General features: G+C 34.7%; 2 protein-coding genes across 6 annotated transcripts in view; both read right to left on the minus strand.

Annotated features, from left to right (window-relative positions):
• LOC128227192 (P protein-like) overlaps positions 1-1,564 on the minus strand; it is a 55,327-nt gene extending 53,763 nt beyond the window's left edge. The window contains exons 1-2 of one of the 4 annotated variants that reach the window (XM_052937484.1): positions 1,437-1,564; positions 375-403 (exon numbers count right to left, since the gene is read on the minus strand). The gene's annotated coding sequence lies outside the window, so the exon portion shown is untranslated. Of the gene's footprint in view, positions 1-374; positions 404-962; positions 1,029-1,436 lie in introns of those variants that run through there. The other 3 variants (XM_052937485.1, XM_052937482.1, XM_052937483.1) reach the window with 3 other exon arrangements.
• Positions 1,565-4,895: 3,331 nt separating this feature from the next.
• On the minus strand, positions 4,896-16,593 carry LOC128227194 (exosome complex component RRP43-like). Of its 2 annotated transcripts, none has more exons than XM_052937489.1 (11): positions 16,538-16,593; positions 13,680-13,716; positions 13,343-13,406; positions 12,592-12,665; positions 11,920-11,965; positions 9,879-9,984; positions 9,467-9,512; positions 7,480-7,576; positions 7,034-7,154; positions 5,397-5,500; positions 4,896-5,036 (listed from the first exon to the last, which is right to left on the minus strand). In XM_052937489.1, the coding sequence occupies exons 1-11, from the start codon at positions 16,561-16,563 to the stop codon at positions 4,924-4,926; spliced, it is 834 nt and encodes a 277-aa protein (XP_052793449.1). In that variant the 5' UTR covers positions 16,564-16,593; the 3' UTR covers positions 4,896-4,923. The 2 variants fall into 2 exon arrangements, with proteins under 2 accessions (XP_052793449.1, XP_052793450.1); XM_052937490.1 differs by lacking the exon at positions 16,538-16,593 and adding an exon at positions 16,273-16,310.
• Positions 16,594-16,682: the final 89 nt, after the last annotated feature.

The following is a 16,682-nucleotide window of genomic DNA, read 5'->3' on the forward strand; positions in this document are numbered from 1 at the left end:
ATTACTGGATTCTTTACCCAAAATAAAGTAAATAGTGTGGACTCAAACCCATCACTGCCAGACCACTAGCACTGGGCTCTCACCGACTGAGGCCGGGCAGCTTGTTCTTACTCACACACTCTACACAAGTTCCAATTCATTTGCCACAACTCCTTAAATTTTAAAATTCTTTATAAAGAAACAAAATGATATGAAGTACAATCAGGTTAAGTTTCAACTATTTTATGTGTTTTGTTTTCAAATAAAATGCTGATTTCCATACAATATTTCAATATGTTCCAAATAGTGTATTCATCGAGTGAACATTTTCCCCTTGGATAATCAATTTCTTAGAAAGAAAATGTGTTAGTTAATATATATATATCTATACTTACAAAGCATTGTCTGCCTACAGAGCAATTCACTGGCAATAATATCAACTTTTTTCATTTAATAGAAATTTCAATAAAATCATAAAATCTTTAATAAGCTATTCTGTTGTTTATATAAACGATAATATGAAGGAAAGTACATATGTGATCATAAACAAAGACTAATAAGTAATTTAATAAATTTTGTGTTCAATGACCACAAATGTGGTAAAAGAGGTTCTTACATCTGGTAATTGTCAATCAACACAAAACAGGGTACAATGGCTTAGACCCCTTTTGAAATTGTTTCCCAAGTCAACTATTATTATTTCAAGGTACTTTCTACTGTTTTTGGTACAAAAGTCTGAGTAAAAAAACAATCTTTTTTTTTTTTTAGGAACAGCGTGTTTATTAGCATCACACTGACAGAAGTAGCGAAAAACAATCACCAAACGAACAATTGAAGTACAAAACACAAACCTATAAATAACCTTTAGACCTTACACTAGACTTAATATAGCCTTAATACCTTACACAAACCTTTATATAGCCTTTATACTTTACACAAGTGTAAATATAGCGTTACATAAACCTTTATATAGCATATTTTACCTTGCACTAGCCTTTATATCACCTTAATACCTTACACAAACCTAAATATAGCCTTTATGCCTTACACAAACCTTTATATAGCCTGCATACTTAACTCAAACCTATTTAAGAAATATTTCACACCACTGAGGGTCATATGACATTATAAGGACATAAAAAACAATCTTAACAACTGTACAATAGTCTGTTAAAAACCCTCAATCCAGATTTCAGGATAAATCCTGAACTTTAGAACCCCTGCATATTCTATTCATATCATAAATAATCTGATTAACCACTCTATGTCAAAAAGTGTCAATTTATGATAAATAATGCTTTCCATTTTCAACAACACATGAACATTTCTTAAAATAGTCTATCAAAAACAAATATAGAATTTAATTATTTATTTCCATGATTCCAACCTCATTTATGTTATATATTTCAATATAAGTAATTAATTTTATTAAGAGACAAAAACATGTTCAAACTTACCTTTGAAATAGATCATGAAATCAATGTTAAAGAAATTCTATCCATCACATGATGTCTGGCAAAAATACTTCTTGACATTCATTGAAAACTCGCAAGCTTTTATGAGCGCATTTTTACATCAGTTTGATAATAATACAATTTTATTTATTAAGTCACATGAATAAATACATTGAGATAAAGATATATCATTAACAGAATACAGACTGATATCAATTAATATGAAGTTGACATAAAACTATGACATAGTTTCATAAACATTGTTTGCAAAATAATTATTTCTCAACAGAATTCATTAGGGAAGTATCAATGATACAAACTTGGGATCGGGTGAAAGGTTGGGAATGGACTCGGGTGAAAGGTTGGGAATGGACTCGGGTGAAAGGTTGGGAATGGACTCGGGTGAAAGGTTGGGAATGGACTTTTTTTTGCTTAAAGAAAAAGCAGGAATTATATACCACCAAAAAAATTCACTGACTGGTTTCGTCATGTTTCAGTTATCCATTCAGTACATTAAATGCACTTGATATAATTTCCCATAATAATCTGAACATTAAAACTATTGAGAAGATAAGACACTGTATTGCCATATGTATAAGGCCAAATAAAAATAATGTTGTGGTTACTGTTGCATGCCAAAAAACAGGTATGGAAATAATGTTTGAATGTGTATGAAGTATGTATAGCTTTGTATTGTTTGCATACAAACACATTCTGACATAAATGTTGCGAAGGAACTAGAAAGTAATACAAGTAAACTGTATTACCTTTTACAAGCAAATAATTATGGTCAGGACTAAAAATATGGTCGTCAAGTAACCATAACCACAACATCATTTTTGTTTGGCCTTAAAAACTATTAAATAAAAACTTCCTTTTACAGAACGTTATATATGATATGACAAAAAACAGTCCTATAACAATCAATCTTTTTTTCTTAAATGTCTGGCATACAAAAAGTGTGCAGGGGAAAATAAACATCTTGAGTTTAATTATCATGAAAACCTTCACCTTTGATTACAATCACCTACAATCAACATGGTCCTACACTATTTTGAAAAGTAAACATGAGATGTTTGACAACCTGAGAACTGTGGAAGATTGAATATAGTGAAACTTAATGATTAACTTTTCAGGAAATTGAAGACCAAACATTTCAACCTCTGAAGTGCGGAAAAAGGTTTATAAGACTGTTGACCTTAACCTTTTATGAACTGTTCCTGCACCTCATCCTTTAAAGATAGGGGTCATTTACTGGTTAAGGGTCTACCTATTATTTAAGTTTCATGGTCCTATATCAAAACTGTTTTAAAGTCACTGTTAGAGCAGTTTTGATAAGACTGTTGACCTTTAACCTCCTAACCTTGATGCTTTACTGGTCAAGGTTCAACTGAAATTTCATAAGCCTAGGTCAACCCATAGTCAAATTATTGTTCTGGCCAAGTTTTCAAAATAATGCTGAGCATGAGCATGACCTTGACCTTAGACCTACTGATTGCGCAAATCAACAGATATTTTACCAGTGAAGGGCAACCTACTACTAAAAGTTCATGGTTCTATCTCAATCCATTCACCTAGTACTGCTCAGAAAAAAGTTTTCATAAGACTGTTAACTGTGGACCTCTGAAACAAACTAGAGCTATCACAGAAGGTGATTAATACCCCCGAATGCCGCCTCTCATTATGATTTATCATTGTATGAGGTTTTGTGAAATTCCATCTAGTAGTTTTCAAGTTACTGTCCGGACAAAAGTTTGACAAAAAAACACAGAAAAAGGCAATAACTCTGTAATTTGCAAAAAAAAGTGTAATGATGCATGTACACTGAACTCCTTCTCATTGTGCTGTACCATTGTATAAAGTTTTATTACATTCTATCTGGTAGTTTTCAAGTTATGCTCTGGACAAGAAAAAAGTAACAAAGGGCAATAACTCTGTAATAAGCTGAAACAGAATTGCGGTTCCTGTACACTGCACTCCCTCTCATTATGATTTATCACTGTATGAAGTTTTATTAAATTCCATCCAATTGTTTTCAAGTTATGCTCCGGACAAGAAAAAGTAACCAAGGGCAGTAACTCTGTAATTAGCTGAAATAGAATTGCGGTTCCTGTACACTGCACTCCCTCTCATTATGATCTATCACTGTATGAAGTTTTATTAAATTCCATCCAATAGTTTTCAAGTTATGCTCCGGACAAGAAAAAAGTAACAAAAGGCAGTAACTCTGTAATTAGCTGAAATAGAGTTATGGTTCTTGTGCACTGCACTTCCTCTCATTGTGCTTTACCATTGTATTAAGTGTTAATAAATTCCATCTAGTAGTTTGCAAGTTAGTGTCTGGAAAAATATTTGACAGCAAAAAAAACAAATAAAGGGCAATAACTCTGTAATTAGCAAAAGTAGAGCTATGGTTCTTGAACACTGCACTTCCTCTCATTGTGCTTTACCATTGTATGAAGTTCCAATGAATCCCATCAAGTACTTTTCAAGTTATACTCCGGACAAAAAAAAAAGTAACAAAGGGCAATAACTCAGTAATAAGCAAGAATAGAGTTATGGTTGTTGTACACTGCACTTCCTCTCATTATGCTCTATCATTGTATGAAGTTTAATCCAATTCCATCCAGTAGTTTTTAAGTTATGCTCCGGACAAGGTAAATTGCAACGGACTGACCGACAAACCGACCGACCGGCCGACCGACCACAGGGTGACTCCAATATACCCCCTTCAAACTTCGTTTGTTGGGGGTATAAAGACGTCATTAACTGGTTAAGGGCAACCTACCACTGTATGGTCATTGGTCAAGTTATTGCACAGACAAGACATGGTCTATGATATGCGTGACATACAGACCAATAATCCAACTTTGCAAACCAATAGGCCCCTTTTTCAAAAGGTGGTAGGGGTCTTAAACATCCACATACCTATTTTTAAAAGACATAATAAAGATTTTCACCACATACATGAAATAAAATCATAAAATCATTACAATTATCAGATTTCATAATTTTACACTAAAACACAATTGAAACAAAAGCACCTAAATCAGATACCAAATCTAGACTTTGTATCAATGTTCTACATTAACCAATACACCTGTTGTATATTCTTCACAAGTAAACTGATTGTGAAATGCATTTTTCTCAGTTGATCAAGGGAAATAACTCAACATATTATGGACTTTGCTTCATAAGAGATGATTGTCATTGGTAACATCATAACATGATTTCAACTCTTAATGTCTTGAACTTTTTCTTAGGCATAGACAAGCTAATACTCTAACTGGAACAGATCTTTCGGATGTATGAAAGTTATCCAAAATACCAAAGTAATCATTTTTATATTTTTTAATGACATTGAAGTGAATGAAAATGAAACAATGTTATAAAAATACCTGAATACCCTTTTCATTAAAAAACAGACAAAACTTATATTCAATATTCTACATTCCCATTTATTCAAAATCTACAACAAATGACTCCATCACTATCTATCAACCCTGTTCAGAGTTTCGTTCATCAGTCTAGCCACCTCCTTATTTCGGGAAAATGCTCGATCAATACAGTCTGCCAGCTGGCCGGCATTTAGGGGGCTGCCTCCTGAAAACACATAATTATGCTTCTACATGAAGGATATCAGTAATACATACGGCTGTCACAACTAACACAAATATCAATTTGTGTGTTAATGTATAACGAACTATGTGTAATAATACACAACATTGCTTAATGTTATTTCATTATTTAAATTGTCTTCAACAAATAATTAAATATTAAACAAATGTGTTAACTGATCAAAGTATTTAGTAGGGATGTTTTATTGCCAGATTAAAAATGTATTGCAAAGAATTCAACTTTTATAATCAATGAATTTAAAATCAATTCAAGGGTCCCTATATTTTACACGAAAAAAAAGAAGTTTCTTCATGCATAAATATGGCCTCTCGTCATGTGACTTACCAGGTTTTCTGACCATACATAACTGGTCATCTGCTGTCACCACAGTTACTTCCCCTGTTGAGAGATCCTCTTCCTCCTTTGTAGGGTCAACAAGTAGCACATGGCTGAAAAAGAAGGGAACAGTTAATATAAGGCCACTTTCATTGGCCACTTCCTTGCCATACACAGTTAGTTGTCTGTTATAGCCACAGTACCTCCCTTGTTGACATGTCCTTTGAAGTGGCAACTAGCACATGGTTGAAAACGGGGAATGGTTAATATAAGGTCATACATATTGACCTTCTAATATTGGGCATCTTAAGTCATTTCCTAACTTAAGTCGTTTTCCCTAGTTAAGTATCTAACTTGTCATATGATATAATAACTTTATTATATCTAAAATACTTTATTTTCATTAATCAAAGGTAATAAACATAATTTTGTGTTAAAAACACTTGTCCATTTCTTTAAATCAGGATACAAAAATTTGAGGAAATTGACTGAATTTAAAGCTGCACTCTCACAGATTGAACGTTTTGACAACTTTTTTATTTTTTGTCTTGGAACGAGCCATTTTTTGCAAAAATCCATGGAAACCAGTTATATAAGACTGCGGACAAAAAATTAGGTCGCAGATTTTTATATTCCCATTCAAAAATTGATGTTTTATGCATTTTTCTTAAACTGTTAGTAACAGTCATAAAACATTAATTTTCGAACGTAAATATGAAAATCTAAGATCTGTTTTTTTGTCAGCAATCTTATATCATTGGTCTGCAGGTATTTTACGCACAAATTTGCTCTTTCCAAGACAAAAAATAAAAAAGTTGTAAAAGTGTTAAATCTGTGAGAGTGCAGCTTTAAGAAATTATTTATGAATACCAGCCCAGAAAGTGTTGGTTATCCACTGAAATTGAGTCCACAATTAGTATAATAGATTCAAAAAGGTGGTAATATGAAAGGATTCACAAACAACAATGGTATATCAACATCATATATTTATCACTCTTCCCAGTGCCCTTCATAGGAACCAAAACTGTATATTTTTCAATAAAGACTACCGTGATGAATCCAGCAGTCTATGTATAATGAACATGTTTAAGGGCAAAAAAGTTTAAAGCCAAACAACAATAGGCGAGACACACAAACCAGACTACAGACACAAATTACATAAGTAATAAAATACCACTATCAATAATTGTTACCCTTGGGAACTGTCAAAAGTCAGAGCGTCACTAGGTAAACACCAACCCTTGTCTTTCATTTTTTCAGTCGAATAAGTGACATAACTGGTCTAGCTGTACATGTGCGTATATTGTCTATGGCAACATTTGTACAAAATTTCATTTTCTTATTCGTTTTTGAGTTTCTCCACGCCAAAAACCACACAACCAATTTTCTTTGAAAAGCAGACAAGTTAAAAAGTACACCTGGGGCATAAACCAGTATATATGGGGCACAATGACACATACCACTCTTACTTGTCAAACAACTGTTGGTCCAGGAATTAGAGGGGCTTCCCTTCTCAAGTAACTGTATTATATGTATAACACATGTATATTCTTGATGTTAGGTCTGCTATTTTTGTTCAATATTACCAAAACGTTGGTGCACTGCAGCACAGTAAGTATAATTTAAGACTTGCAAAGCACTCTTACTTGTCAAAAACAGCAAATGTGGAAGATACGGGACAATGCTTAATGGTGACAGGTGTATTTCCCTTTTCCTCAGTTGCCAGGCTCTCATCCTCTTCATTCCACGTCACCAATGGCAACCGGGCTGGTGTATACATAGTATTTAAAACAATACCATATGGATAATATATTCTTGCTTATCATTGAAAAAGAAAAGATTTCAGCAAAAAATATGTTTCAAATATTTTCTCTCTCATGTCACTACTTCAAAATGGTAAAAACAAATGGCCGCTCATAAATAAATTGTAATAACATGTATTCATTGTAATATGAAAATGCTAAGATAGAGGAAGCTTAAAGAACATTAAATAACTACAAGCATTACTTCTTACAATAAAAAAATGGTACTGAATGCAAAAAAGTAACAACACAATTTAAATTTAATCCAAGGAAAGTACCCTGGTACCTACTGTTTTTCAGTGCTGCCAGTAGAGCTAGGACACAAGTGTCTGTGAGGTTTCCATCATAGTTGAGGCAGACCAGGTCACAGTATAGCACCCACACATGCTGTGAAACAAAACCTTTATAAATCAACATTTCTACATGACAAATACCAGGAACTAGGAACAAACTTGTTATGCAACAAAGGGATCAGATTTAAACAAACAGCACAAATAGGCGCGTCCCGCAACATTTTATACCAATACATGTACATGTATCATTGCATCAAACAATGCTGTAAGGAATATTAATTAAACAAGAGCTGTCACAGTATGTGACGAATGCCCCCGAATGTGACATTGACCTACGAACAAGGTCAGTACATGAAAAGTTGATCTTGCCTTTACGTGTCAAATACATATGGCAAGTTATCTTAAATTGCCTCTGAACATAAAAAAATACCACCCATACTTGACAACCTACACTGTTATGTCCTTATATTCAGAATTCCCTTGTGAATAAACACTAAGTGTATCTTTCACCTTAGAGGTAGGGACATGGGTCTTGTACACGACACGTCGTCTTCGTATGTGGAACACATGTAGCAAGTTATTTTAAAATCTGTCCATACAAGAGAAAGTTACAGCCCGGACACGACAACCTATACCCTATGTCCTTGTATGCAGCACTCCATTGTGAATAAACACTAAGTGTGACCTTGACCTTTGAGGTAGGGACACGGGTCTTGCACGCGGCACGTCGTCTTGGTATGTGGAACACATGTGGCAAGTTATTTTAAAATCTGTCCATACAAGGGAAAGTTACAGCCCGGACACGACAACCTATACTCTATGTCCTTATATGCAGCACTCCATTGTGAATAAACACTATGTGTGACCTTGACCTTTGAGGCAGGGACACGGGTCTTGCAGGCGGCACGTCGTCTTGGTATGTGGAACACATGTGGCAAGTTATTTTAAAATCTGTCCATACAAGAGAAAGTTACAGCCCGGACACGACAACCTATACTCTATGTCCTTATATGCAGCACTCCATTGTGAATAAACACTAAGTGTGACCTTGACCTTTGAGGTAGGGACACGGGTCTTGCACGCGACACGTCGTCTTGGTATGTGGAACACATGTGGCAAGTTATTTAAAAATCTGTCCATACAAGGGAAAGTTACAGCCCGGACACGACAACCTATACTCTATGTCCTTATATGCAGCACTCCATTGTGAATAAACACTAAGTGTGACCTTGACCGTTGAGGTAGGGACACGGGTCTTGCACGCGACACGTCGTCTTGGTATGTGGTACACATGTGGCAAGTTATTTTAAAATGTGTCCATACAAGAGAAAGTTACAGCCCGGACACGACAGCCTATACCCTATGTCCTTATATGCAGCACTCCATTGTGAATAAACACTAAGTGTGACCTTGACTTTTGAGGTAGGGACACGAGTCTTGCACGCCACACGTCGTCTTGGTATGTGGAACACATGTGGCAAGTTATTTTAAAATCTGTCCATACAAGGGAAAGTTACAGAGCCGGACGGACGGACGGTGCGATTTTAATATGCCCACCTTCGGGGGCATAAAAATAAATATTTGTTTCCTCCAAATCAATAGGTTTAATTTTAATAATTTGACTTATATACCTCAAGTCTTAGACAAGCAAGGGGCATATTCAACAATATATCAAAATGAGTGACAGTACTATCATACGCTATATATTTCGAATGTTTGTCAATTACAACAGAACTTAAGCATGACAATTACAAGAACAAGGGTACTGCAGAGTGAACACCAACACTAGTCTATTGTTTTTCATGCTAAAAGGGGCCATACCTCAACAATTGTTTCAGTATGACCTATGAATTTTGAGTGAGCATGTCTGGCATCATATTTAAACATTTTTGGCCAAGATGGAAGTTCTTGCACTATGTCGTCATTGTTCACACCAAGGCTAGGACAATAATACAACTTCATATTGAAGAATGGATGAGCTAACCTTTCCAGGAACAATACACAGCTCCTCCAGGTCCATGCACTGGGAGCTGTAATGGAACAGATAAGTTGTTTTACTTTATGTACAGTTTGTTCTGATATCCACTTCTTACACAAGGGTACACACTGAACTAGGCTTGCTCTCTAGGAGGGCTGGTACACACTGAACTAGGCTTGCTCTCTAGGAGGGCTGGCAAAGCCGCTTTAACATTTCAAAACACATCATGCTCAGCTTATGCATACCACAAATAAAATACAAATAACGATTTAATAACCACCATATAATGACCTGGTCTGTGAACACACTGTGACAATATGCTTGATCTCCCAGAGACCCAGGCTTCAACATTGCCAAACTGATCAGGCTCAGGCATACCACACAGTAAAACATAACAGCATAATCCTCTAATACTCACCATGTCATGACCTGGTCTGTGAACACACTGAGACACTGCGCTTGGTCTCCTGGAGGACCAGGCTTGAACATTGCAGAACACATTGGGCTTAGTTCAACATTAGGAACTGCAAATGGAAAACAAGAACATTTTACTCTGTATTAGTGGTAATTTTTTATCCTTATTACCTACATGTTACCATGCCTCTACAGAGTTGAGCTTGACCAGTTGTTGCCAGTTGGCAATCAAACATTAAGTTGACCAATGATAGGATTATAATGTGTAGGTAATAATAACTCATTGTTTCATTATGGATTAACTGGGAAGCATCAGTAATAGACAGTAATAAACCAGGTTTCTTCCGTCTCCATGAGCTTAAATGGCTGCCAGATTCTAATTTCATTATTTAAAAGGTATCTGACATGAATCACCTCCAAAGTTATTTTTTACCAATTAGTTGATTTCATTCAGTGAGGTTTTTTTAGCAGTTCAACAATATGGACACCAGTAACGACACTCACACCAACACTAAGAAAGTTGATATTCATATTGGCTTCACTAACCAAAAGAGATGGAAACAGGGCTTACCAAGATTATGCTGACTTAATTGTTACTTCACTATTTCTTAATGACTATGCCTGACATCCAAACAATAATACAGGGTCCCTCATTTAGTGTTGATCTGATTAAAAAGACGTCAAGTCAGACAATACATAAACAAGAGGCCCAAAAGGGCCTATGCTCTACTGGCATGGCTTTTGTGGTCATATCAATCCAGAGCATGTATGCATGGGTAAAAGGCAACAGACATATGGTTTATGTTTTGTGTTTGGCTTACCTGAAAACGTAGCACGTTCAACATCTGAGCCCAGAAAGTATTGTAAGCAGATTAGTTCCATGAACTATTTTAATATGTGCCAAGTAAAAGTCATCTGACAAAAAAAAAATGCTTTCAAAACTGTACTCAAAGTAAAAATTTCTGTAGTTTTAAAAGTTATAAAAGTTGGTCAAAAGGTCAAAGTCAAGGGCATCCTAGGACAACATTGATCAATTTGAACAAACATTCACAATCAATTGTGCTGAGATGGATGCACGAACACACAAAAAGATTTTCAAACCTTTCCATATTTATGTTTACCAAACCTGTGAACCCTGGGTCTGGCCAGTAATGACACCAGGTGCATAACTTAAACATTCACAACCAATTTTGTTAAGACGAATGCGCAAACTACAGAACTTAAAGCTAAAAAATGGCCTTTGGGCTTTCAACAAGAACAAGGCAGAGTAATTCACAAAATCAGCTGCAGAAGCAAAAAGCAAATTGTCTCTCAAAATCCTAGACTTGCAAATTGTCTCCCTTAACTCTAGACTTGAATTTACATGTACATGTAAACTTGGCTAAAAATAGAATTCGCTCATGCAGACCTGGCTAAAAATATAGAGCATTTCTTTAAAACTTTCATGGCCCATAATCTAGGCATTCATGGGCGGATCTGGCTGGTTTTCGAAAGGAACCGAGCTCTAATGGATATCTAGATACTGTACAAGTTTCATTGAGATACAATAAAAACTGAAGACTGTATCGTGTTCACAACCAATTGTTTACAACCAATTGTTTACACAATAGCATTTTTTTATACTATCAAGGGCCATAATCTAGGCATGCATGGGCGGACCTGGCTGGTTTTCGAAAGGAACCCAGTTCTAATGGATATCTAAATACTGTACAAGTTTCATCGAGATACAATCAAAACTGAATACTGTATCGTGTTCACAAGCAATTGTTTACAGACGCACGAACGCACGACCGCACGGACGCACGGATGCACATACTACGTACACATTACCATCGCATAAGCTCTTCTGGCCTTTGGCCAGTAGAGCTAAAAATGAATGTGAAGCTATAAAATAATTAAACTAAAATGCAAAATAGGAAGGGTTTGTACATGCATGAAAATATTGTATTATTAATTAATCATTGATCAGTTTTCAATCACCGATAATAAATAGTGAAATTGGTTCAGATTCCTAACCCCACTATAGTATTAATAACGATCCAAACCTATATATCCTCTCTTCGGATGTTCTGTTTTTGGTGCTGCTATTTCCTGAAGGGAAGACAAAAAAATCAGCATTTTTATAATGGTAATAGCAAATAAAAAACATAATTGAACATGCCACATTTAATTTCACATCAGTATCATATTCAACAAGGAATTTGTCTGTTCAAAGATAAAAGATTTACAATAAATAGAGAATATGTTTGTGAACCTGTATTTTTTGTAGCAGCTCTCTGGGTACATTATGTTTTTACAAGGATATTTAATTGAATTATGTACAAAAAAGATTCTGTATATGTATCTGATGTACAAGTAGGCTAGTTAACATTAAAAATTTATGCCTGGTACCATTTTAAAGCGAGGTCCTGCTGATTGCTTATATGTATTTAATAAATATCCAAAACATCATTATAAATAAACTTACAAGAGTTTGAAATTGTTCTTTACTTCAACTGAAGTCAGATGTGAAACAACCTATTTTGCACTTTTAACTTTTAATTCCAAAAAAGCTTGATTATGTTTTTTTCCAGTATACATTACCATATTCTTTCTCTTCCTATAAAACAAAACCAAATGAACATTGGATTACAAGGCATCCAGGCAAAAAATCACATAATTGTACATAGGATACCGTCAATTTCCTATACATATGAAATATGTAGTACTGAACTTACTGCTTTAATGCCGCACATGACAGTGGTATTCCCCTGTTTCACTAGAGATGAACCCTCAGCAGTTCCGATACAACCTGAAAATAGTCACTTTTATGAATAAACACCAAACAAAAACTGGCAGATACTAAATTAATTTTTTTAAGCATACTTTTTTCAATAGCGTTTCTAATGCTTTCCTTCAATATAGAGCATTTTTATCACATAATGAAATATGTAGTGACAAAAGAGATTGTACCGGTATATTATGTTTTGACAATATGTTAGAATTATTACAAGCCTTTTGTCCACATTTCACACAAAATTCAAGTTTTGAATGTCTCACCCTGTAAAACATGTACAAAGCCCTTTACCAAGTCAACTTATGAATCAACTGTTTCTGGTAACTGACAAGCATTCAATTATTTAAAATACTTTGCATTAAACAATTTGCAAACTAAATCCATTTTCACTTCCATTAGCAGAGGCCTGAAGCTACAAAGCAAAATGAATCAATTAATAACCTAGAAAGACTAATCAGGCCAAAATTAATAAATGTCTTGTTTCGGCCTTACCCATCCAACAATATTGGGGCTGGGTCGGTTCTGAGGCTTTTTTTTACTTATTAAATCCTTAATTCCATTATGAAAATATAAACAAAATCAGAGAGGCTAAAGAAACTTTTGAGTCATGCAAATACTTGTAAGAAAGTTTGGTAAGGCCAAATTATTTCTTAATTTGGGCCTCAATAAAATTTATGTTATTATTTACAGACCTATGTTCAGAACGGTTGGTCGAAATTCTTCCAATGTCCTTCCATCAGGACGAACATCTTTCTCCTGGATATTGATAATGAACTGAATTCAGTAAGTCATGGAAAGATGATATTGCAATATAACTGAATTGTGATAAAAATTGGAATGGTTATTCATATTTTTAAATAATGACTTGTTTTTAAAAAATATATTTTCAAGTAAAAATAAAGTGAGTATGCTTGAAACGCCTTATCACATGTTTTAAAGCCAAAATAAGCTTAATAAAACTGAAGATGTTGACAAAATCTAAATCATTTATATGACGTCAATATTTCCTCACTAGAACAGTGCACTTACAATAAATTGTCGATAGAATTCTAAGGGTCTTGCAATTCTGAAAGGATAGAAATTTATTTAAAGACATATATAACAAAATTTCCATTATCTAATTTTCATATCATTTTGTTCACTTGCAGAGAGCAACATTTTGTTTCAGGTTATTGCATAGAAAATCTGGGGAACTGAATGTTTCGTCACCTTACCAGTTTATCTTGATTATTTTACCATACAAGATAGATGGATGGATGGATGCAGTAGACCATTTTATTGATTATTTTACCTGGTGATGGGTATTTCGACAAGTGGAGTGTGAGAAGACTGGTTTATTTCTCAAAACTCAAACTTCAACTTCCATAAAATGTTTTCTTTCTTCAAATGCATAATATATATAAACATTACTAAATTACGTATGATCAAAGCATTTGTATTAGACATTAAAGTATAAAATTTATCAAAAGTAGGGTATTCTTGATAGAATTTTGCAATATAAACACTTTTAACACTTTTTAAAACATAATAAAAAGCACACATCAACAAAGAAAGGAATTCATCTTTAAAAAATATTACACCTAATATAACAATACTATTTATATATGTGACATATATGATTGTTAATAAATGAAGAAATAATATATGGTGCTTAATAAATAAAACTCAGTATATCATGAACATTATTTACACAACAATCTCAACACTTTTATTCATTTATGTGACTGTGACATGTCCGTCCATATAAGTCAAACTATGAAATTAATGGACATATACAGGACAAAGTCAATAATGAACAATAAATGTGCATGAGTTCTAAGTTGATATCTTTACAAAACATTTTCTTAAGTTGGATGCGGTTGAGTAGATGCTCAATTACTAAGTGGATCTGCAGGTCGACTATCTAAGATTCACCATGAAGGAGGGGGACCAAGACTTGGAATCCAAGGTTGGCTCTACCAGAATTGGTTTTGATGCCAAGATGCCATCCCTCAACTTTGTTGTATATTCTAATTTGTTCTCAGGACACGGACCAGTTCTCTGGACAACACATACAGCCTTTGATACAGGTCCCAGCCTTCCCAAAATGTGCCGGTCTGCCGGACATGTCCGGCAAATTTTGTAAGGGTCTGACAGCTCTTTTGTAAATGACTATCAGGTTGACCGACATATTTTGAGACGACTAAATAGCGAAAAGGTACCTAAATGTCTATAAAAACTGTTTGCTGATTGTTTTCCTTAGTGGTAGTTAGTCGATCCCACATTGATATTTGATGTCACAAAACATTGGCAAAAGTCGACCATTTCCGATATGGCATCATGCTATTGATTGCCGGGAAAAAAACAAGTAAATATGATGCATCTGTAGCAGCATTTTTTACAACTGTTTTGATTGATTCTTGGTTTCCAACAAGGCACAATCAAAATTTTCACTTAATATGCTTCAGCTTCAGTCAAAATTGTGGCGGTTGGTGGAACTACTGGAAGACAGGAAAGCATCTAAATGGCGGCGATGTTGAAATATTTCAGCAAGACTAATTGTGTTTATTTTTTCTAAACGACATGTCCATGTAGTGTTTATATGGTTGTTTTTGTAAATGAAATCAAGAAAGCATTAAAACCAGTTGATAATCTTTTTTTTTACTCCTTTTGTATACTATTTAATGACATGTTTTTGCGAACAATAAAATATTTTTATGGACAGGCAAAAATTTGCGGACAGGCAGATTTTTTACAATTTCAGGAAGACTGAGGTCCACTCCACATACTCAATGGCCCGATAGACAGGGCCGCCCACTGTTGCAGTTTTCCCTTAAGTTGTTCAAACACAGGGGCGATGTGCTCTATTGGCAGGTAAGGTATCACCTTGAGTAAGAACTCAATGTCTGGCAGAGCTTGAAGCCCTCCCTTGATTTTTCCTGTTTTAGCGGCAACAAGTGGAAGACACAAGCCGTAGTTATGGTCCACAAGATAACTTCTTGGATTGCCTGCAATGTTGAGGCTTCGAAGTCCAGCAAAAGCCACTCCAACAAGGGCTGGCCTAAGTTTCGTAGCAGACTTCTCAACACCATTATGTAGTCGTGTCTAGTTTTTCACAACATCAGGACGTAGACAAGTGGGACCTGCTTTGTGTCCTCATTTTTCTTCACAAGGCAGTAGATGGTGGCAGGTAAAAATTAAATGGAGGCCATGATTGGTGACAACAACAAGATCGAACATTGCTTGTGAGCAATCTGACTTATTGACATCCACCATAAAGATGAACAACTGATAGAAATGTACAATAACATAAGCATTTGCACATAAACACACACACATGCAGTCATGAACAGTTAAAAGGGTCGTTAATTTTTCAAGCCAATTGGTTTAGCTTAAATGCGTGTTGAATATTTGTATACAATTAAGTTGGCTTTAATGCTAATAGGAATGAAGAAAAATCTTGCCAATTTACTATCAACAATTATTCTGATAAACTTGAGAGTCGAATAAACCTCCGTAATTTGAAAATCTGCATCTTATAATTTTATGACCTAAACTTAAAAACAGCTTAACAACATGGAATTTCTGAAGGTGTGGCACTTTTTGTCTATTCAAACTTAAATCAATAATAGGTGCTTGTTACCTCATTATCTCATCATCCGTCATCTTGCCTCAATAACATGAATAATGCCATTACGACTTGTAATTGTTTGTTGAAAGTTCAACATGAAGGTTACCATAAACAATAAAATAATTTGTCATGGTTAACGAAAGTAATTTATCTTTAAATAACTTATAAAGTTAGTGATCCTAATATCTATAAATACTAATTTGTCCTCTAGTTACTCCTGTTAATAAGTTTTCTATGGGTTAATTTGAGTTAAAAGTTGGTATCATGTGTGACAAACCTGCTGTCGTCCGCCATTTTGTCCATATAGCCTAAATCAATTTATAACCGTTTACCCAATTGGTGAATTTATTTCCTCTAATCCAATGAAAACGTACATGACTAGTCCATAAAAACGGTGAAATCCAAACGCTTGCAATTATATT

This window comes from Mya arenaria, chromosome 3 (genome assembly GCF_026914265.1).
Source record: "Mya arenaria isolate MELC-2E11 chromosome 3, ASM2691426v1".
Taxonomy (NCBI): Eukaryota; Metazoa; Mollusca; class Bivalvia; order Myida; family Myidae; genus Mya; species Mya arenaria.